Here is a 22500-nt window from a genome sequence, read left to right on the forward strand (position 1 = left end):
GGGTGAGCAGTTTAGAACAGCCTCCTGTGGGGTGAGCAGTTTAGAACAGCCTCCTGTGGGGTGAACAGTTTAGAACACCCTCCTGTGGGGTGAACAGTTTAGAACAGCCACGTGTGGGGGTGAGGAGTTTAGGACAACCTCCTGTGGGGTGAACAATTTAAAACAATCTAGTGTGGGGTGAATAGTTTAGAAGAACCTCCTGTTGGGGTGAACAATTTAGAACAGCCTCCTGTGGGGGTGAACAGTTTAGAACAGTCTCCTGTGAGGTGAATTTTTGATTAGAACATCCTCCTGTGGGGTGAACAGTTTAGAACATCCTCCTGTGGGGGTGAACAGTTTAGAACATCCTCCTGTGGGGGTGAACAGTTTAGAACATCCTCCTGTGGGGTGAGCAGTTTAGAACATCCTCCTGTGGGGTGAGCAGTTTAGAACATCCTCCTGTGGGGTGAACAGTTTAGAACAGCCTCCTGTGGGGGTGATCAGTTTAGAACAGCCTCCTGTGCAGGTGAACAGTTTAGAGCAGCTGTGGGGTGAACGGTTTATAACAGCCTAATGTGGGGGTGAAGAGTTCAGAACAGCCTTCTGTGGGGTGAACAGTTTAGAACAGCCTTCTGTGGGGTGAACAGTTTAGAACACCCTTCTGTGGGGTGAACAGTTTAGAACACCCTTCTGTGGGGTGAACAGTTTAGAACACCCTTCTGTGGGGTGAACAGTTTAGAACACCCTTCTGTGGGGTGAACAGTTTAGAACAGCCTTCTGTGTGGTGAACAGTTTAAAACAGCCTTTTGTGTGGTGAACAGTTTAGAACAGCCTCCTGTGGGGTGAAAAGTTTAGAACAGCCTCCTGTGGGGTGAACAGTTTAGAACAGTCTAGTATGAAGTTAACAGTTTAGAACATCCTCCTGTGGGGTGAACAGTTTAGAACAGCCTCCTGTGGGGTGAACAGTTTAGAACAGTCTAATGTGAAGTTAACAGTTTAGAACACCCTCCTGTGGGGTGAACAGTTTAGAACATCCACCTGTGGGGTGAACAGTTTAGAACATCCACCTGTGGGGTGAACAGTTTAGAACAGCCTCCTGTGGGGTGAACAGCTTAGAACAGCCTCCTGTGGGGTGAGCAGTTTAGGACACCCTCCTGTGGGGTGAACAGTTTAGAACAGCCTCCTGTGGGGTGAGCAGTTTAGAACAGCCTCCTGTGGGGTGAGCAGTTTAGAACAGCCTCCTGTGGGGTGAGCAGTTTAGAACAGCCTCCTGTGGGGTGAACAGTTTAGAACACCCTCCTGTGGGGTGAACAGTTTAGAACAGCCACGTGTGGGGGTGAGGAGTTTAGGACAACCTCCTGTGGGGTGAACAATTTAAAACAATCTAGTGTGGGGTGAATAGTTTAGAAGAACCTCCTGTTGGGGTGAACAATTTAGAACAGCCTCCTGTGGGGGTGAACAGTTTAGAACAGTCTCCTGTGAGGTGAATTTTTGATTAGAACATCCTCCTGTGGGGTGAACAGTTTAGAACATCCTCCTGTGGGGGTGAACAGTTTAGAACATCCTCCTGTGGGGGTGAACAGTTTAGAACATCCTCCTGTGGGGTGAGCAGTTTAGAACATCCTCCTGTGGGGTGAGCAGTTTAGAACATCCTCCTGTGGGGTGAACAGTTTAGAACAGCCTCCTGTGGGGGTGATCAGTTTAGAACAGCCTCCTGTGCAGGTGAACAGTTTAGAGCAGCTGTGGGGTGAACGGTTTATAACAGCCTAATGTGGGGGTGAAGAGTTTAGCACAGCCATTACCTTCATCTTAACACTGAACCTTGAGAAGGTTACTGGCATCAAGTAAGATACTGAGACGTGAAAGAGACTCATAATAACTTAGCCAAAATTCTGATAAGACACACTAGACTAAGCTTCGCTCCATCCACGACCACAGATTATTAAGCGTCTACTGATTTGATTATGGAAAAATATACACAAATGGAGTATAATGCGAGCCTTTATTGACTACGTTTCGCCCACACAGTGGGTTTTATCAAGTCACAAAGTCACAAACATATCTACTTGGGTAAAGAGTATATGAGCATGTATAGTTTGGAGAGTCAGGTGGTGAATATTGGGTCAGTTGCATTTGAGACAGAGAGCGAAACATCGTCTAAAGTTTTCTTTCCGGATTTATATTTAGCTGTTTTTTCTCTTAGGTAGCGATGCTATTAATGGTACGAGATCAAGATAGCGTTACTGGTATGACATATAGCCCTTTTAAACGGTATGAAACAGAGGTCTGACGTCCTCAATACAAAGGTTCTCAAAGAGTCTGACTGGTCAGAAACCGGAACGCAATTACCGACGAATGAGCTACGTACTGGTTTAGCGTTTCCGCAAACACAACATCGGTATAGAACGAAGAGGCTGATACTTTAATGAAGCGGAAGAGACTCTGATGGAAAGTTTCTAATTAATGTGAAAAAGGGAGGACCTCACCAGTTTGAAGCAGGGAGACTGTTTCAATGGATGACGTGTAGCTGACGAGTAGAAGACCTTTCGCCCTAAATAGGGCAAAAAGTTGTCTTATAACATTGCTCTCACTGCTACGTGTTTTTTTTTTTACATTCCTACAGAGGCATTTGTAACTATGAAATCCTTTATAAAGAGGTTGTTGACACTACTAAACACTGCTAGAGAGGCTGTTGTCACTACCAGACATGGCTAGAAAGCCTCTTGTAACTATGAAAATTGTTCTCACCGGTATGATGTCTATAAAGAAGGAGTGTATTTCCTCTTCAGGAGGCGTCATGCCCTCCACGCCGTCCAGTAGGAAAGGGTCAGCGTTCAAGAAGTGAGGGAAGGAAATGAACGCTGGGGACCCCATGCGACACGACTCAGCGTTCAGAAGACCTTGAGAGGAAAGAGTTCTTTTTATACAGTTGAACTTACAAGTTAAGAACCATTGTGTTACCTCAGATCATTTCAAAGCTCTGTCCTATCTAATACACTAAGACTTTCCCTGGGATGCAAGCCACAGGTGTCGGCTAACAACCAGGTACCTTCATACGGTTGGGTGAACATGAGTAACAGGTGTAAGGAAATTATGCCTAACATTTCCACTTGTGCCGGAATCGAATCGCGGTCATTCAGTTGTGAGAGACCGTATATAATAGATAGAGGTTTGTGCACCATAGGTTACTTCACTGTTAAAAGGTTCTACGGTGGTATTCCTTAACGGCAGCTATGTGGAAACAAGGGCAGACCTTTGGGAAACAGATAGATCTATCTCCCTGTTTCTCCTCACTTCTCGTTACTCTGTTACTGTATAACCTTTTATTTTAAAGTTGTAAAGGTGTAACTCCCGCTAAGTGCTATTTTACTCAGTTTACACTATTTCACTCCTTTTACAGATTTGTATATAACTATAAAAATGGTTTGATAAATGATTTTATTAACGTTTTCACTGACAACAAATGATCGGCAGTTTGAAAAACTTTCCGTCTGGCCCTGAGGACTGGGCATTATTTCCCTTTATGTTGTTTTATAAAATACTGATAGTCACTGTGATTTATAGAGAGAACTGTTTTAGCACAGAGATGTGAACGCTCGAGTCCGACCCACTCACAGCAGGTCAGTATACTGGCATTACCTGTGGGTGAGCATGTCTTGTGTCTCACCTATGTCGGTGGCAGGTATATAAATCTCACCTGTGGGGGCACAAGTGCCTTTGACGCAGTAACACTCGTTGCCCGGGACAACAGTTTCATTAGCGAAGGTTTCGTTGGTGCCCCAGTAACGGTAGCCAGCCACATTGTTGTTGTCAGTGATCTCCCCCTTGTAGAACAACTTCACGCTCCTGTCAGCAATAAGTTCATTATTATTGAGTTTCACAGTGGTTCCTCTGTTTATTTCAAGAGATGGTACCTAGATAATGCTGAAAAGCCATAAGATAATTAATTATAAACTACACTTCGCTCTACCAAGAAGTAGGTATTTATGAGTCTTGAATTATTCAGCGCTTTTGGAAATAAATAAATGTGACAAAATGTAAAATTAACGATTAAAACCTACCAGCATGAATAAAATACACAACACATCTTGATACTATCATACCAAGTTACAATAGAAAGCATCAGTTAAAAATCCCATTCAATTATTATTAATGTCAAAAGAGTCCTACAGTCACCCTGGTAATTCTTAAAACAACGAAGTAAGCAAAAAGGGCCTAAGTCTTGGGCAATTAGTTAAAATGTATTCCACAGTGAGCCGCACGCCACATACTACACAGCCACCCGTACCCACCTGTAAATAGGTGGCTGGTGGCTATGGGTGAGATGTGTGTGTGCTCGACCCTTAGTCGACAGAATCATCTCAAAATAAAGATCACTGTTGAAGGGTGATATGATTTATATATGATTTATATTTTGAAGAGGGAGGGGCCAAACACCCAAGTCCTGCCGAACCATGTATAACTTACTTCTAGTCTGTACAGCCTCACCTGCCCGCCAGTTCTCAGGGACATATCTATTTATGAGGCTTATGAAGTCACTGTGAGGTTCGTAATGGCAACCTTCACCTTATTATCTCTCTGTTAATTTTCAGGGAACACCAACATGGTCCGAGTACCAATATGAAATAAGCTAACTCATACTGGATCATTTGAACACAAGGGTAAGCGAAGCATTTTGGGTCATGGCAAACAGCGCACTTGGAGTCAGAGAAAACAACAAACCAAGAACCGCCTTGGTTAACTACCAGGACGAGAACAGCGAAGACTACATGGAGCTCACAAGGGACTCATTTGGTGATTATGCAGAAAATTAGTTGCAGTCGCAACAAAGCCAACACCACCTTCGCTCTTTGACTAGTCAGAAAATATCTTTATCCTTGAAGCATTAAAAAATGAGAAGAAATTAATTAAAGTCATCACTGTAGCTCGATACTAAGGGGTCCCTCTTTACAGCTTATAAAGACGTACTCAGTCACCATACAAGGACAGGGAGAGAACCCAACCTCTCTGACCTCAGACACATCGAGAATACAGTCCAGAAGAGTAGCCTGAATCTGAACACGAAATGAAAGGATGAGCAATGAGTTTCCTCCCTCCACTGCCTAGACCACAACTTGAATTGGGTTGCCGGGTGTATGCTGAACCCAGAACTGGTGGTGCAGGCCCATTTATCCATGATGGAGATCCAGGGAAATCTCGCTAGATTTGAAATATAGTGGCCGCTGAGGCGATGATAGGCCATACACACAATCTGATAATGGTTCTCACTATCTTTGTTTCACCAATGGCATGGTCAAGGAATGATAGCCAGTCATAATCCCCCTGTACGTCACAGAAATCATTAAGGACACAGGAGATCTATTTCCGAGCTTAAAAGAGCCACTGGTCTGTCCCTCCAGCTTCCACTATGGAGGACAAACTGGATGGGAGGATCCTCCAACTTCTGGAGGAGAGAAAAACGATCACTATCATGTAACTAAGGGAGACCTGGCTATCTGAAGCCCAGATACACAGAACTGAAAAAGAGGTTCATGGCCTTCTGGCCATGAACCTCTTTTGAGGCCAGGGACCCATCATTTAGGATGCTAACATCCAAAAGTGTCAGCATGGTGCCCCCATAAAAACATTATCTCCTCATTCCCCATGTCTGGGACAAAACAACCCACATCCCACTTTGGGTGGTGGGCATTAAAGTCAACCAGGATGAAGAACAGGTAGAGTAACTTACAGATTAAGTCAATAAAAGTAAATTTGCTAAAAATCCAATCTGGAGGGAGGTACAGTGAGCACACTCTCAGCTTTCCCTGCAAGTTCACTCGAATGGCCACAGCCTGAAGAGAGAAGTTCTTATGAAACTGGCTGTGGCAGATAGCGTGGATCAAGACAACCGCAATTCCATGGCAATTGTACCATGAGGGGATCGTTTGATCATCTGACAGAGGCCTTCTACTGGTTTTCATGTCCATTCTTTTAAAAATTTAAGATGAATGCATTTTGTTATTTGCAACTGCATTCTAACTTTAACAAGATATTAATATATATTTAATAAATGTGGATAATTATATTCGTAATTCTGTAAGCAAGTGTTCAGTGGTATAAACAAACACACAGGGAACACAGACAACTCCATTGTTCAGGTTTTAGTCATAATCCCGAAAGAGGGCACTAATGTCTTCAGTAAGGAGTCACCCGTCAAACCATCAAAAGATAGGAACGGAGGCAGGCAGGCTAGACTAGTGTCTCCTGCGCAGGTGGTGAAAGCAGTGACAAGATGCTTGAAGGCTGAGAAGGAAGGGGGTTCGAGGTTATTAATCAAGTTTGGCAGTCAAACAACGCCAGGTTAAGGTGACCCAAAGTTGAGGGGCTCAACTTGGAGTGAAAAGTCCTCTATATTTAAAATTTGCTCTCCTCCGAATATTTTTCTGCTATACCTGTCATGGTGAAAAGCTTTTGATTCAGGGAACTGGAGCTACCCTACCCTTTCTTCGATTAAACTTAATATTATTCTCCTCCTCAGGCACTGCAAGACACCTATGGGTTCAAAGCCCTAGGAATATAATAATAACTAGACTTACTTTAGTCTCTGCGCGAGCTGAGAATGGTATCCCTTGTATGTGGATGACTCAGCCTCCTGTACCTCACTACTGCATTGACGATTTGAAGCAAATTAAAGGAAGCATTCAGAAGTTGTTGCATGAAAACAAATATTCCAGTTTCTACAATAAAACTGGCAAATTGGCGCTTACACACTCCAAAATCAATATAAACTTACCACTAAATAAGATACATCAATTTTGTAAGTTTGAAGTTAACCAGCATCCCTGTTTGTTTAATAAAATATGCAAATCAGAACTTACACGACCCAACAAAAATAACAACCATACTCCGAGTGAAATACAGAAGCACTGAAATCTGAATTTGATCAGAAGTTGCATTCTTTACTTATCTCACAGAAAAAAATACCCCATAATTTTCTTAATAAAACTGGCATATTGACACCTACATAGTCCAAGACTGAACCAAAAATGTGAAAGAGAATGGTTGGGTTTGAGAAGGACCTGCCTAGCATGGACCCGTCGGCCTTTAGCAGATTAAAACCTAACACCCTAATAACAAAGTTAAACTGCCCTTCAGCAAAACCCAGTATCACTAAACGTTTGATGCTGATCACAATAGGCATTTTCCACTTATCGCACGAAGTCCAACAATTCCATATTAATAACTATTTCAGTAAATTGCCAAATTTTCACCAACACATCCTAGTCTTAAATGAAATTATTATTTTTATAATAGGCATCAGTCATTAAAAATTCAAAGTATTCAGACGAGGCATCCTCATGTTATTGATAAAAAACCTTTGACAATAATTGGGAAATTGGCACAACACACTCCAATAACAATATGAATATTCTTCTAAATAATTTATGTAAGTGTTGAGGGTTTAGAGGCTGATCATAAGAGCTGTGTCAAGTTATTGCACAGACACTAAAATCAGGAATTCGTTAATTGCAATGACAGATGGTCACCTGTCATTCTTAAAAGTTTAATGAATCTTCCCGTAGTTATAATTATCAGCATTGCAAATCTGAAGCGAATCTGCCCAGGTGGTCTGGAGTTATAAATGAAAATCTTGAAAGAAGAAAAATTTTAAAACTGTGTCAGAGTCCGTAATCGGCTCCTATACTTAAAAGTGTGACGGTTAGGTTAGGTAAGGTTCGTCAGGAAACAGGACAAATATTTCCTGACGCGGGTCTTAGTCAGATGATGACCCGCCTTTGGAGCTTTTGGTCATCTGACCGAGGCCTTCCGCTGGCTTACCGGTCCACCCCTTTCAAAATTATGGTCATTTATAACCATTGTAAAAGTGTGAAGAAAATGGTATCTAAGCCCTTCGCAACTTTTGTATTCTATTTCATATTCTCTACTGTTATGCAAAAAAAAAAAATAAAATAAAAAGAATCTCACAATTTGATACTATTATCATTTTGCCAATTTTGTTTTTAAAAACTATCAAAATAACCCGGTATTGTGTGAACTTTGCTTCTCATAAGATAAATGTTGAAAGGTTAATGATTTTTTTTATTTTAGTAGTTCTTTCGACGGTTTCTAAATTCTTCTCCCCGACACTCGCCTCGTCAGGAGGCGGGTGTTGGGGGATTTATTCTTTTGAAATTAATATGTTTATGAAATCCTTATAAAAAAAAAGTTTTAAAATAAATTTCCACCCAATATATGGATTTTTTTTTTGCCAAAACTGGGAGTTGTGCCGGCAATAAAATGTTTTTGCAATGTCATATAAACTAAATCCTGCGCCTGTGAATAATTAAACCTGTGACAAACTTTATTAGAAAATAAATTGCTCTGTTATCTGTGAATTATAATAACTTGCACAAGCCTCACCTGAAAGGCCCGAATATTTAATGTTTTATGATTCATATTATACCATGGACGACGCCCTTTGGGTTTAAACTATGTAGATGCAAATTTGCTAGTTTACTGTTATTATAATCATAACCAAGTGCTAAACCCTGCTAATTTACTAACATAGTTAATATACACTGAATTTTGAGGTTACATGTGATAACTGGAGAATACCTCTTCTAGTTTGTTTCAAACTTGTAGCAGTATTCTATTTCTCTCAAAGGAAGATTTGCATTTCTTTGAGGTTCGTAAGATTTAATCTGCTAATTTTGATAAACAATTTGTTTTCCATTTGATAACTAGAGAATGTCTAGTCTGATCGGCTTCAGACCATAAATGTTGATGCATCTTACTCAGAGGTTTGAAGTGATTTTAACCAGCTAACTTGCCTATTTTATTAACAAAATTTGTGAAATCGAAATAGATTTTCGTGAGGTAATTTGTGAATGCTTCAAATAACTGACTTCACCCTTTTATTACCGATAACTTGAGAATGAAGCTTCTGAGCAATTTCAAACTTGGAGTGTTGGTGTATTTTGGAATGTTAGCATCTGTGTGATCACTAGAGAATGCTGCTTCTGATTGGCTTTAAACTTTCAAGGTTGGTGTGTCTTAGTGGAAGTTTCAAAATCGTTTGAGACTTTTCAGATGCCAATTTATTTTTAATCAGAAAATTCAGATAACAGCTTTCATCCGATAGCTTGTGAAAATCTCTTCTGATTGGCTTCGAATATTCAGTGCTGATATTTATCTGCAAAAGAAACTAATGCCGCACTCTTTACTATTAGTCTGGGGCGCAATGAGGTAAAGGCAGCTGTACTAACACATGTAACAGTAAACATTTGTTCTATTTCCTGACAAATAACATACCACCACCACGTAGGCTTGTACAGGCGTTTGCTAGCTGCCTTCCTCGGAAAAAAAATCAAAGGCGAAGACTTACATACATAGGTCTGAGCTGAAGAACTGAATGAAGTCTTTCTGCAGGCCTGGAGGCCAGAGCTCGCCCGCAGATCCCGTCACTTCATTACAAGGGTAGTCGAAGAACGTGGTGTTGTATTCGTAGTTCCACCAGTCTATCAGCCCTGTTGAGAACGAGGCTCTAGCAGAGTACACAAGTGGTACCAGGCATAAGAAAGACACTTGAGTTATGCTGATGATTTGTAAAGGGACACAGAGCAGGAAAGATGCTTGTTTCACAACCAAGCTGCAGTCTTATCATTAGAACAATAAATATAGGCAGGGCAGAGGTGAACAAGATGACCAGGATGATGATTCAACCCAGACTTGTCTGTTCTCCGAATCATTTATCTACATTCCTCTCAGACACAGAAACATAATTGGTATCTTTATACAGGGAATTCTTCACTTGCCTAACCCTTAGGCATGACCTACTTCCACATTATGAATTGTCAAATGTGAAACCACCTACGACTGCTGCACCTCACCTGCCTACAGTATAGAAGCAACTTCTTCGCACATATGCTGTATTCTTTTCAAGATTGATGGACTGACCACATCGACTCCAGGCTGAGGGACTGATTACTTCAAACTCTTCCTGTTCTTCACCATTCTCCTTTGTATTGGACTGATGAAGCCACTGTGTGGCGAAACGTTTCCTCAGTAAAGATACCCAAGTGTTTCACATGTGTCTAATTTATCAGGATAATTAATACTGCATTATTTTAACTTAATTATCTTGAGAAATAGACTTTCTGTAGACTAAAGAGTGGAGAAAGAGAGGGAGAGGGAGGGAGGGAGAGAGAGAGAGAGAGAGAGAGAGAGAGAGAGAGAGAGAGAGAGAGAGAGAGAGAGAGAGAGAGAGAGAGAGAGAGAGAGAGAGAGAGAGAGAGAGAGAGAGAGAGAGAGAGTTTTGTTTGGCTTACCTAAGTTCTGTAGAGTGTCCTGACCAGTGTGCATGTTGTAGAGGCCGTCATACGTCAGTGATAAGTTTCGCTGTAAAAGAAAACAGTTTGCCCCTTATGTTGGAACTGAAGAATTTTAGATTCGACTATAGAATGAAAAAGAAACCTGCGATTCTTTTTACTTGGGGGGGGGTAAGACTGCAAGTTATGTTTACAAGCTAAAAGAGAACTAAGAATATGGAATTTATGAAGTTCTTAATTCTCAAAAAATGGAAAAATCAAACAGCATATAAATAAATAAATCCACGATGAAATATCAGATTTCTGAAGAAAATTTATGATACAATCGATGCATTTAAAAGAATGTCATCAAAGAAGCATTAAATACAATAAAACATTCTCATTATGCTGTGCTTTTATACATAAGTCTTACAAAAGATGGCAAATAAAAGAAATCTTGTTTGTGACCTTATAGAACCAGCCGAACTTGTCGTAGTCAAGGAGCCCTGCAGGAATGTCGATCACATCAGGCAGGTTGATGGAACTGTTGGCCATTTGGTCGTGCATCCAGTCCAACAGGGGATCCTGAGACGCAGAAACAGTGCTAGGTAAGACAGAGAACATCACAAGGTTCATACGGTACTGCCACATCCTACTGGTGCATCTTTCCTATTCCTGAGAGATGAGAGACTCACTAAGAGATTAGTGAAGACTCACTAAGAGATCAGTGTAGACTCGCTAGAAACTCACCGAGGTACCGTTGAACAAGATTTCTCCGACGGTCGTCTCCACGGTAAGCTCCTCATTGATGGTTACCAGCATCGTATTGAGGCCGAAGAGCATTAATGGTTTGTCTCTCACACTCCACGCGGCAGACTGTTGAAGGAGGAGGTCAGGAGTAAGTAGACTGTTAGTGCGATGTCAGAAGTGAGCTCACTTGTGGCGATATCTTCAACTGCTGCACTTTTTCTCTGACGTCAGTAAAAAGTCTCCTTCCTCGTGGTACTGTATTCTTTATCAAGAGTAGGTATCAAGAAGAGCCTGCCTAGTTTGGGCCAATAGGCGTAGCGTAGTGCTCTATTTTAATTTTCTTATGATGATATTGACGGAGTAAGACATGCACCATGTCAGTACTGACTGAAATCATGCCAGTGGCATACCACTGACACCGACGTCAGCACAGACGTCAGTACCGACGTCAGGGATAACTCACTACAGGGATAACTCACCATAGGGATAACTCGCCACAGGGATAACTCACCACAGGGATGGTGTTGAGAGTGATGATGACGTCGTCTTGGCTGAGGTTACCGGAGGCCTCCTGGTCCCAGATCCACCAGCGCTGCTGCAGAAAGGTCACAGTTTTGTTGTCGTGGAAGGTCAGGTTCTGCTTCTCGTGATATTCCCTAAGATGGTATAAAATTTGGTAATAGATACCGACAGACTGGTTTAAAAAGACACGTGAATAAACACTAGGTCTTGGGACCTTGATCACTTCAGAAGTGATGAAGGTCCCAGGACCGAGACGTTTTCTAAAAAGTATGTCCTAGTGTTTTCTCATGTTTTTCTAAACCAGTTCCCTAAGATAAAGATTTAAAGCTTAATACTTAGTACTAAATGCATGATTATTAAGGTTCAAAGCTTAGTACTGAAGTTATGATTATAAGGGTTCAAAGCTTAGTATAGAAATACATGATTATAAAGGTTCAAAGCCTAATATTGAAGGAATGTTTAACTTGAGCGGGATGGAGATGACAGTACAGATGATTCTCAAATACGAGTACGAAATTTTCTTGAGCTCCTCAGCCTGTCCGTCTACCTGTCCGTCTACTTGTCCGTCTACCTGTCTGTCTACCTGTCTGATTATCTGTAACAAGAACAATGCACCCAAACAGCATCTTCTTAACATATACCACAAATCTTACATTCCAGCACCAGATCTAAACATTTAACCACCGCCAAGGATCTCCACATAAAAACCGAGGGGCACTGTAATAAGACACAAGTGAAACACCTAAGGGGTGAAACGTCTCACTCAGTTGAAGTTAATGGCGTTAGTAAGATAACCATCTTCTTTAGATAGAAGTCATATAATAAGACGATGGAAAACACATGTGCAACACCGAGGTATCTTTGTTGATAGATGTTTTCCCCACTAGGTTTATTTTTATCCTTTAATACAGTGACATGAGAATGGAGTTTTTTTCTAGTGGAGCCAGAGGATGGAGAGATGTAGTAATAGCAGGTGTCTACCACATCTAATATTGCTACTTCTCTCCATCCTATGGCTTCACTATAAAAGGCTAAATATTTTTGTCTCGGTATTAAACTGATATTGCCCTTGGTGGGAAAAACCCCTCTCAGTAAAAACACCCAGGTGTTGCACCTGTGTCACACTCATCAAGACAGCCCTGACACCCAGGTGTTGTACCTGTGTTACACTCATCAAGACAACCCTGACACCCAGGTGTTGTACCTGTGTTACACTCATCAAGACAACCCTGACACCCAGGTGTTGTACCTGTGTTACACTCATCAAGACATCCCTGACACCCAGGTGTTGTACCTGTGTTACACTCATCAAGACAACCCTGACACCTAGGTGTTGTACCTGTGTTACACTCATCAAGACAACCTTTGCCTTCCTCTCACCTGTAACAGTAGGGTCCAACCTCATCCAGAATGGCTTTGGATCCCTTCTGGAAGTCCTTCGGGTTAGTTAGATTGAATATATGAAAGCAGATGTAGAGTGGAACAGGGGTCAGCCGCCAGATATCATACGCCTGAGATCCAGGTTCAATCTCCATTTGCTGTCAGAGTGACGAGGGAGTTAGGTATGTTAGTAAGACACAAGATGCAATTTATGGCGTTATACCGAGATGTTTTGTCCACCAGGGACTTGACTAGTTCTCAGGAGGGAGCTACGGCGCTGCTTTGCTGATGGTGATGCAAGTTGGTTTGTTAGATGAGATATGTGATAATTTACTGTGAAATAGATTAACATTGGGAGAGAACAATTTCCACCAATGCGAAAATGTTAGAAAGCACTTAAATAAAATTTTATTCATTGTAGTTGTTAAGAGTATTAATATATATATATATATATATATATATATATATATATATATATATATATATATATATATATATATATATATATATATATATATTTTTTTTTTTTTTTGGAATGGTTTTTAAGGATGAAAACAAAAACAATTTATTAATAAGGTATATAAATCTGAATGGACTGAAGAAGATGTGAGGGAAAATTCGAGATCAATTCGGCTCAGCATCTCCACTGTACAGTCTTCTGGCTGCAACATTCAAAGGAAAAACACCTAATATCAATACAAAAACGGAATTAATACGGTACACTAGGATAAATACCCCTTTTTTGTATATAATGGCAAATTTCCTTCTCTTCATAGATTCCTAGACACTCCTTTTATTTTTTCTTTGTTTTGTGATTCACATCACCTTTAACATTTCTCTTGGCCGATACAATCACTCGCAAATATGGGAAAACATTGATCTTCCCCGTGCTGGTAGCCGCTCAAAGTTATGTATCATTCGAAGCCTAGTGACCTACGGTGTCAGTGTGTCACTGCTGCATTCGTGGATACTTCAAGTGTCTTAGATCAAATTCTGGCTGGCTGATATATTTCATTTGTATATACTTTTGCTTCCTATTTTGCATCTAGTCTTTTAGTTGCTAGTCTTCCTCTTACTTCTATCACCCTGTTTCTTTTTTGCCTTCATTTTAAACTTCTCTCACACATTTTCTCAAACTGTTTCATCTTTTGAATCTCTAAAAATCACCTAATTATCGGGAAAAAAATAGCTGTGATCATTTCAAATTTATGTCCGAGTAACTATCTTTAATACCCAAACCCCATCCATACATTAAAACACTCACTTATTTTGCAATCCCAGTTTAAACATTAAATAACTATGGCGTCATCAGATTCCTGCATGAAACTCACTTTATTATTATTATTATTATTATTATTATTATTATTATTATTATTATTACTGCTATAAGATCCAAGTTCCTGCTGGTCATTCAGTGCAAGGACTGGAAAAGGCTCGAACCTCCATTCACTAGTCGTAAGACAAATGCTACTCTCATCGCCAGACTTTCAGACAAAAATCAGTGTGGTGCTTTGAAGTTGCTTACAGATTTCAGGATGGCGTCGAAGAGTGCCTGGTACGCCCCGGCCAGCATGATGATCCCCACCAGGGCGAAGAGAGAACCCAGGATGATGAAGACCATCTGGCAGCATGTCCACTTAAGTTTCTTGCTGCTGCTCTTTGATACATTTACCGGGTAGCTGATGGCTACACTTTCTTCTGTTGGATATATATATATATATATATATATATATATATATATATATATATATATATATATATATATATATATATATATATATATATATATATATTATAGGAATAACCCACATTTAGCAACATAGAAATAATGCAAAAATTTTCTGTCTAATTGAGTATTATAGTAATTGTATTAATGATTTTCATTGAGCACTTTGGCCATGTAGGTCACTCATCGCTCGTATCAACACATAATAAAAACATAGCTTAAACTGATAATAAAAACCACAGTCGTGAATAAAACTCTGAGCACCTCCAACTAAACCAGCCAGTATCATTTACAAGCCACAATAAATTATTAATATCAAAAGAATTCCTTAAAAGTTCCCCGAGGTTCCTACAGGTACCTCGGTAATTATAAAAACCATGATGAAGGTGAAAAGTCTTAACCCGTTACCAAACTATTGAAAATGTGTTCCACAGTCAGCTGCACAGCAAAGGCTACACAGAGGGGTAAAAGGGGACACAGGAACACCTACAAACAAGTGACTATATGGGGCAGGTGTGTACCCGATCCTCAGTTGACAAAAATTTGTCTCAAAGTGATGATATCACTTTGACACATCCTATATAGCTTGTTTCTACTGTGTAGGGCCCACCGAGTCCAGTCAAGCTAGAGACTTTCCACCTGCTAGACTAAACTAGTTGGAAGGAAGGTCTTATTTGTACAAGCAAGTCAGGTGCACAAACAGAAAAAAAGGAACACCAAAGTAAACCAGTCGTCAACAGAACATAAGGGTTAATGAATACTGCAAGAGTCATATTGACAATGGCCAGTTGCTTCACCTGTCACTGTGCTCAAGAGTCATATTGACAATGGCCAGTTGCTTCACCTGTCACTGTGCTCAAGAGTCATATTGACAATGGCCAGTTGCTTCACCTGTCACTGTGCTCAAGAGTCATATTGACAATAACCAGTTGCTTCACCTGTCACTGTGCTCAAGAGTCATATTGACCATGGCCAGTTGCTTCACCTGTCACTGTGCTCAAGAGTCATATTGACCATGGCCAGTTGCTTCACCTGTCACTGTGCTCAAGAGTCATATTGACCATGGCCAGTTGCTTCACCTGTCACTGTGCTCAAGAGTCATATTGACCATGGCCAGTTGCTTCACCTGTCACTGTGCTCAAGAGTCATATTGACCATGGCCAGTTGCTTCACCTGTCACTGTGCTCAAGAGTCATATTGACCATGGCCAGTTGCTTCACCTGTCACTGTCCTCATACAACAACTCTCTTGACAAACAATTACTTTCATATACATTTTTTATACCTGAATTTATATAGCTTAAAAATTCATGAAGATGAACGGATGACCTAACATAATATATACGGTGGCCTCAACTTTCTTTTTCTTGCAGGTCTATAGTCCCCTTAATGTGGGCCAAATTTATGAACTAAAATGCATTTAATTATATTCAGTTTCCTTATCTTGTCTGCTGTATATTATTGCATCCCATTAATATTTTAGCACCATTGAAATTAATAGCATAGTTCTCTGTACATATATGCTGAAATAGCAGAGATCATCTATGTTGATGAAGACATCATTTAAAATAATTTGTTACCCTTGTGTAGCATCGTAATTGGTGTAGAAAATCTTATAAATGCTAATATTTATATGGGTGTCTTCAATAAACCATTTTTAAACAAATGTTTTAATGATATTTGAAAACCTCTGAAGACAATGTTTTTATTATTACGAAAGAGAATTTAGTTCGCAGATTGAAGCTCGTCCAAGTAAGGGTAAATAATTAAATTTCTCATTTCAATGTTTTCTTCTCTTTATCTCCCCAAAAAGTCACTTCTGGCTTAGAAATGAGCAGTCTATAAAATCTTATAAACTGCGGGGGCGTTGACCCCCGGAACTCTCTCCAGGTAAACTCCAGGTAATACCGAGAAACAGCTAAGTAAATGGACACATATGTGATGTTTTGGCTAATTGATTGCAAGTTATGTTTCGCATAACCTACTTCTTCCTCATGGTGGCGATGACGTCGTCGACATAACATTACCATGTTATGTTATTGTAGATAATGATTACAAAAATCTTTATTCCATATATTCCATGAAGAGGCTGGCTCGACTCGTGCTAAGGGGTGAACCCATCGCCATACAGTAACACTATAAAAACGGCATTTACAACGAAACAATTGATATTTACTCAGAGTATTTCTCACTAATTTGATCCAGGAACACGGATATGCCGAACTTTTGGTCAGTATTCCACCTCAGCAACGGAACGTAGCTCTGTTATATTGACGTTGTGCTCATCTTTGTCCTCGGGAAAATGGGCATCGGAATGTGCGGGAAAAGCTTAACTAGACTGACCTGTCGATTAGTTCACTTTGGGAGAAGGAATAGTGAACAAAATTCCCTTCCATGATGTCTTGCTTCACACACACACACACACACACACACACACACACACACACACACACACACACACACACACACACACACACACACACACACACACACACACACACACACACATACTATACATCAGAGGGTATGGCATGGTATATTCATCACGAGTCAGTATGAATGAGTAACCAACTGAATTCTATCTACACAGAAAAGAAAATAAATATGAAGAAATGAGAAGATTCCTCAGCAAAACAAGATGAGAAGAATAGTTAGTCAGAAAAAAAACACGGGAAAGGATCCAGCTTCTGAAGCTAAGGTGTCTGGAGGCAAGAAAAAGATTTCCCTCTCTTCTAAAAGAAGGTGAGCAAGAAGGTGAAGAAAAACTGGTGGATGAATGAGTGACGTAGATCAATGAAGGGTTAAAAGAAAGGAGAAAGGTAGCAGCATCGGGTAGTATGTTAATGTACCTTTATCGGAGAAGCCATGGTTGTCATAGTCAGATTTTGTACTGATGTTCATGTTTACAAGATTGACATTTTTTTCTGTAGTCATGGTGAGGAAAGGATGTTGTGTCGGAAGGCAGAGATGTTGTGTCGCGAGGCAGAGATGTTGTGTCGCGAGGCAGAGATGTTGTGTCTCGAGACAAGACTTTGAAGTGAGGAGGCAGGACTTGTGTTACTAAGGCAGGGCTGTGATGTCACGAAGCAGGACTTGTGTCACGAGGTAGAGCTGTGATTTCACGAAGCAGGACTTGTGTCACGAGGTATGGCTGTGATGTCACGAAGCAGGACTTGTGTCAGGATGCAAGGCTGTGATATCACGAGGCAGGACTGTAATGTCACGAGACAGGACTTGTGTCACGAAGCAGGGCTGGGATATCAGGAGGCCGGGCTGTGATGTCAGGCGGCAGGGCTGTGACGTCAGTGAGCCGAGAAAAGATGATCCACGAACTTCGAGTCAGCAAGAACTTGATAACTTCTTAACTGTGTTAGCATTCCTATCTTGTCTTTTTTCTCAGATAAAAAAATCTCCCGCAACTTCAACTTAAGTATATTTATGAATTCGTTATCCACACCATTGTTCACCTGGCTGCTGCTACACACATACACACTGAAGAGGAGTGTGTGCGCCCTACAAGCACTCAGTAACTTCACACCACCAGGCAGGCGCCAGCACTATCACTGACCATCACACACTCGACCCAACAATTTATATCAAGATCAAACTCTTGGGAAAAACAGAGTTGCCGCTTATCAGGTTTCTCTAAGCATTAGGTTTCGAATTAAACTTCTTATAGCAAAGTATCCATAAGACTGTGTAAGTTTTGCCTGCTTGTGTTCTCACTGGAGTGTGGTACACAGTTTGTACTAGTGATAGTGAAAGATGTTTGTTACGTAGAGGCAAGAGCTGATGTTAGGTTGAACGATTCAGTAGGTAAGTCACAAGCGTCTTACCATGTGGGCAGCTGGTGTATGTGTGTGTGTGTGTGTGTGTGTGTGTGTGTGTGTGTGTGTGTGTGTGTGTGTGTGTGTGTGTGTGTGTGTGTGTGTGTGTGTGTGTGTGTGTGTGTGTGTGTGTGTGGTGTGTGTGGTGTGTGTGTGTGTGTGTGTGTGTGTGTGTGTGTGTGTGTGTATGTGTGTGTGTGTGTGTGTGTGTGTGTGTGTGTGTGTGTGTGTGTGTGTGGTGTGTGTGGTGTGTGTACTCACCTATTTGTACTCAACCTATTTGTGGTTGCAGGGGTCGAGTCCTAGCTCCTGGCCCCGCCTCTTCACCGGTTGCTACTAGGCCTTCTCTCTCCCCGCTCCATGAGCTTTATCAAACCTCGTCTTAAAACTGTGTATGGTTCCTGCCTCCACTACGTCATTTTCTAGGCTATTCCACTGCCTTACAACTCTATGACTGAAGAAATACTTCCTACTATCTCTCTGACTCATTTGTGTCTTCAACTTCCAATTGTGGCCTCTTGTTTCTGTGTCCCCTCCCTGGAACATTCTGTCTTTGTCCACCTTGTCTATTCCACGCAGTATTTTATATGTCGTTATCATGTCTCCCCTGACCCTCCTGTCCTCCAGTGTGGTCAGGCCGATTTCCCTTAATCTTTCCTCATAGGACATTCCCCTTAGCTCTGGAACTAACCTTGTCGCAAACCTTTGTACTTTCTCTAGTTTCTTGACGTGCTTTATCAAGTGCGGGTTCCAAACAGGTGCTGCATACTCCAGTATGGGCCTGACATACACGGTGTACAGTGTCTTGAATGATTCCTTACTAAGGTATCGGAATGCTGTTCTCAGGTTTGCCAGGCGCCCATATGCTGCAGCAGTTATCTGATTGATGTGTGCTTCCGGAGACATGCTCGGTGTTATACTCACCCCAAGATCTTTCTCCTTGAGTGAGGTTTGCAGTCTTTGGCCACCTAGCCTATACTCTGTCTGTGGTCTTCTGTGCCCCTCCCCCATCTTCATGACTTTGCATTTGGCAGGATTAAATTCGAGAAGCCATTTGCTGGACCAGGTGTCCAGTCTGTCCAGGTCTCTTTGAAGTCCTGCCTGGTCCTCATCAGATTTAATTCTCCTCATTAACTTCACATCATCTGCAAACAGGGACACTTCTGAGTCTAACCCTTCCGTCATGTCGTTCACATATACCAAAAATAGCACTGGTCCTAGGACCGACCCCTGTGGGACCCCGCTCGTCACAGGTGCCCACTGTGATACATCATTACGTACCATGACTCGTTGTTGCCTCCCTGTCTGGTATTCTCTGATCCATTGCAGTGCCCTTCCTGTTATATGCGCCTGTGTGTGTGTGTGTGTGTGTGTGTGTGTGTGTGTGTGTGTGTGTGTGTGTGTGTGTGTGTGTACTCACCTATTTGTACTCACCTATTTGTGGTTGCAGGGGTCGAGTCATAGCTCCTGGCCCCGCCTCTTCACTGATTGCTACTAGGTCCTCTCTCTCCCTGCTCCATGAGCTTTATCATACCTCGCCTTAAAACTATGTATGGTTCCCGCCTCCACTACTTCACTCTCTAGGCTATTCCACGGCTTGACTACTCTATGACTGAAGAAATACTTCCTAACATCCCTTTGATTCATCTGAGTCTTCAACTTCCAATTGTGACCTCTTGTGTCTGTGTCCCATCTCTGGAACATCCCGTCTTTGTCCACCTCGTCTATTCCGTGCAGTATTTTATATGTCGTTATCATGTCTCCCCTGACCCTCCTGGCCTCCAGTGTCGTCAGGCCGATTTCCCTCAACCTTTCTTCGTAGGACAATCCCCGTATCTCTGGGACTAGTCTTGTTGCAAACCTTTGCAATTTCTCTAATTTCTTGACGTGCTTGACTAGGTGTGGATTCCAAACTGGTGCTGCATACTCCAGTATGGGCCTGACGTAAATGGTATACAGAGTCTTGAACGACTCCTTACTGAGGTATCGGAACGCTATCCGTAGGTTTGCCAGGCGCCCGTATGCTGCAGCAGTTATCTGATTGATGTGCGCCTCAGGAGATATGCTCGGTGTTATACTTGGTGGGGTTAAACTCAAGGAGCCAGTTGCTGGACCAGGCTTGTAGCCTGTCCAGGTCTCTTTGTAGTCCTGCCTGATCCTCATCCGATTTGAGTCTATCCCTTCCGTTATGTCATTCACATATACCAAGAACAGCACAGGTCCTAGGACTGACCCCTGTGGAACCCCGCTTGTCACAGGCGCACACTTTGACACCTCATCACGCATCATGACTCGTTGTTGCCTCCCTGTAAGGTATTCTCTTATCCATTGCAGTGCCTTTCTTGTTATGTGTGCCTGATCCTCTAGCTTTTGCAGTAACCTCTTGTGAGGAACTGTGTCGAAGGCCTTCTTGCAGTCCAAAAAAATGCAGTCGATCCACCCCTCTCTCTCTTGTCTTACTTCTGTCACCTTGTCATAAAACTATAATAGGTTTGTGACACAGGATTTTCCCTCCCTGAAACCATGCTGGTTGTCAATTATACACTTGTTTCTTTCCAGGTGCTCCACCACTCTCCTCCTGATGATCTTCTCCATGACCTTGCATACTATACACGTTAGTGATACAGGTCTGTAGTTTAGTGCCTCATGTCTGTCTCCCTTTTTAAAAATTGGGACTACATTTGCCATATTCCATACCTCGGGGAGTTGCCCAGTTTCAAATGATGTGTTGAAGATCTTCGTTAATGGTACACACAATGTCTCTGCTCCCTCTTTAAGGACCCACGGAGAGATGTTGTCTGGTCCCACCGCCTTTGAGGTGTCAAGTTCGCATAGCAGCTTCTTCACCTCCTCCTTGGTTATATGTACCTCATCCAGCACTTGCTGGTGCACCCCCCTGCTCTGATTTCCTGGAGTCCTACTGGTTTCCACTGTAAATACTTCTTTAAATCTTCTGTTGAGCTCCTGACATACCTCCCGGTCGTTTCTTGTGAATTCCCCATCACCCTTCCTCAGTCTGATTACCTGGTCCTTGACTGTTGTTTTCCTCCTGATGTGGCTGTACAACAGCTTCGGGTCAGTCTTGACTTTCGATGCTATGTCATTTTCGTATTGCCGCTGAGCCTCCCTTCTTATCTTCTAATCTTCTTATCGGCTAATCTCTTTATTTTCCTGAGTTCTCTGTCTTCTGTACCTTTTCCATTCTCTAGTACACCTAGTTTTTGCCTCCCTACACCTTTGGTTGAACCAAGGACTCGTTCTGTTCTTCCCATTATTTCTGTTTCCCTTGGGAACAAACCTCTCCTCTGCCTCCTTGCATTTTCTTGCCACATAGTCCATCATTTCTTGTACTGGTTTTCCTATCAGTTCCCTCTCCCACTGAATGTCTTGAATGTGTGTGTGTGTGGTGTACTCACCTAGTTGTACTCACCTAGTTGAGGTTGCAGGGGTCGAGTCCAAGCTCCTGGCCCCGCCTCTTCACTGGTCGCTACTAGGTCACTCTCCCTGAACCATGAGCTTTATCGTACCTCTGCTTAAAGCTATGTATGGATCCTGCCTCCACTACATCGCTTCCCAAACTATTCCACTTCCTGACTACTCTGTGGCTGAAGAAATACTTCCTAACATCCCTTTGATTCATCTGTGTCTTCAGCTTCCAACTGTGTCCCCGTGTGTGTGTGTGTGTGTGTGTGTGTGTGTGTGTGTGTGTGTGTGTGTGTGTGTGTGTGTGTGTGTGTGTGTGTGTGTGTGTGTGTGTGTGTGTGTGTGTGTGTGTGTGTGTGGTGTGTGTGTGTGTGTATGTGTGTGTGTGTGGTGTGTGTGTGTGTATGTGTGTGTGTGTGTGTGGTGTGTGTGTGTGTATGTGTGTGTGTGTGTGTGTGTGGTGTGTGTGTGTGTGTGTGTGTGTATGTGTGTGTGTGTGTATGTGTGTGTGTGTGTGTGTGTGTGTGTATGTGTGTGTGTGTGTGTGTATGTGTGTGGTGTGTGTGGTGTGTGTGTGTGTGTGTATGTGTGTATGTGTGTGTGTGTGT

General features: G+C 41.9%; 1 protein-coding gene across 1 annotated transcript in view; it reads right to left on the reverse strand.

The window, feature by feature from the left end:
- Positions 1–17625, reverse strand: part of LOC128694024 (protein croquemort-like) — a 29581-nt gene extending 11956 nt beyond the window's left edge. The window contains exons 1-10 of the mRNA XM_053784018.2: positions 17492–17625; positions 14443–14615; positions 12918–13075; positions 11527–11671; positions 11016–11141; positions 10734–10850; positions 10287–10356; positions 9344–9485; positions 3677–3825; positions 2728–2879 (exon numbers count right to left, since the gene is read on the reverse strand). Of these exons, the coding sequence (XP_053639993.2) occupies positions 2728–2879; positions 3677–3825; positions 9344–9485; positions 10287–10356; positions 10734–10850; positions 11016–11141; positions 11527–11671; positions 12918–13075; positions 14443–14615; positions 17492–17576 (1317 nt within the window). The 5' untranslated portion in view covers positions 17577–17625. The remainder of the gene's footprint in view (positions 1–2727; positions 2880–3676; positions 3826–9343; positions 9486–10286; positions 10357–10733; positions 10851–11015; positions 11142–11526; positions 11672–12917; positions 13076–14442; positions 14616–17491) is intronic.
- Positions 17626–22500: the final 4875 nt, after the last annotated feature.

Source organism: Cherax quadricarinatus, chromosome 33 (genome assembly GCF_038502225.1).
Source record: "Cherax quadricarinatus isolate ZL_2023a chromosome 33, ASM3850222v1, whole genome shotgun sequence".
In the NCBI taxonomy this organism is placed as follows: domain Eukaryota; kingdom Metazoa; phylum Arthropoda; class Malacostraca; order Decapoda; family Parastacidae; genus Cherax; species Cherax quadricarinatus.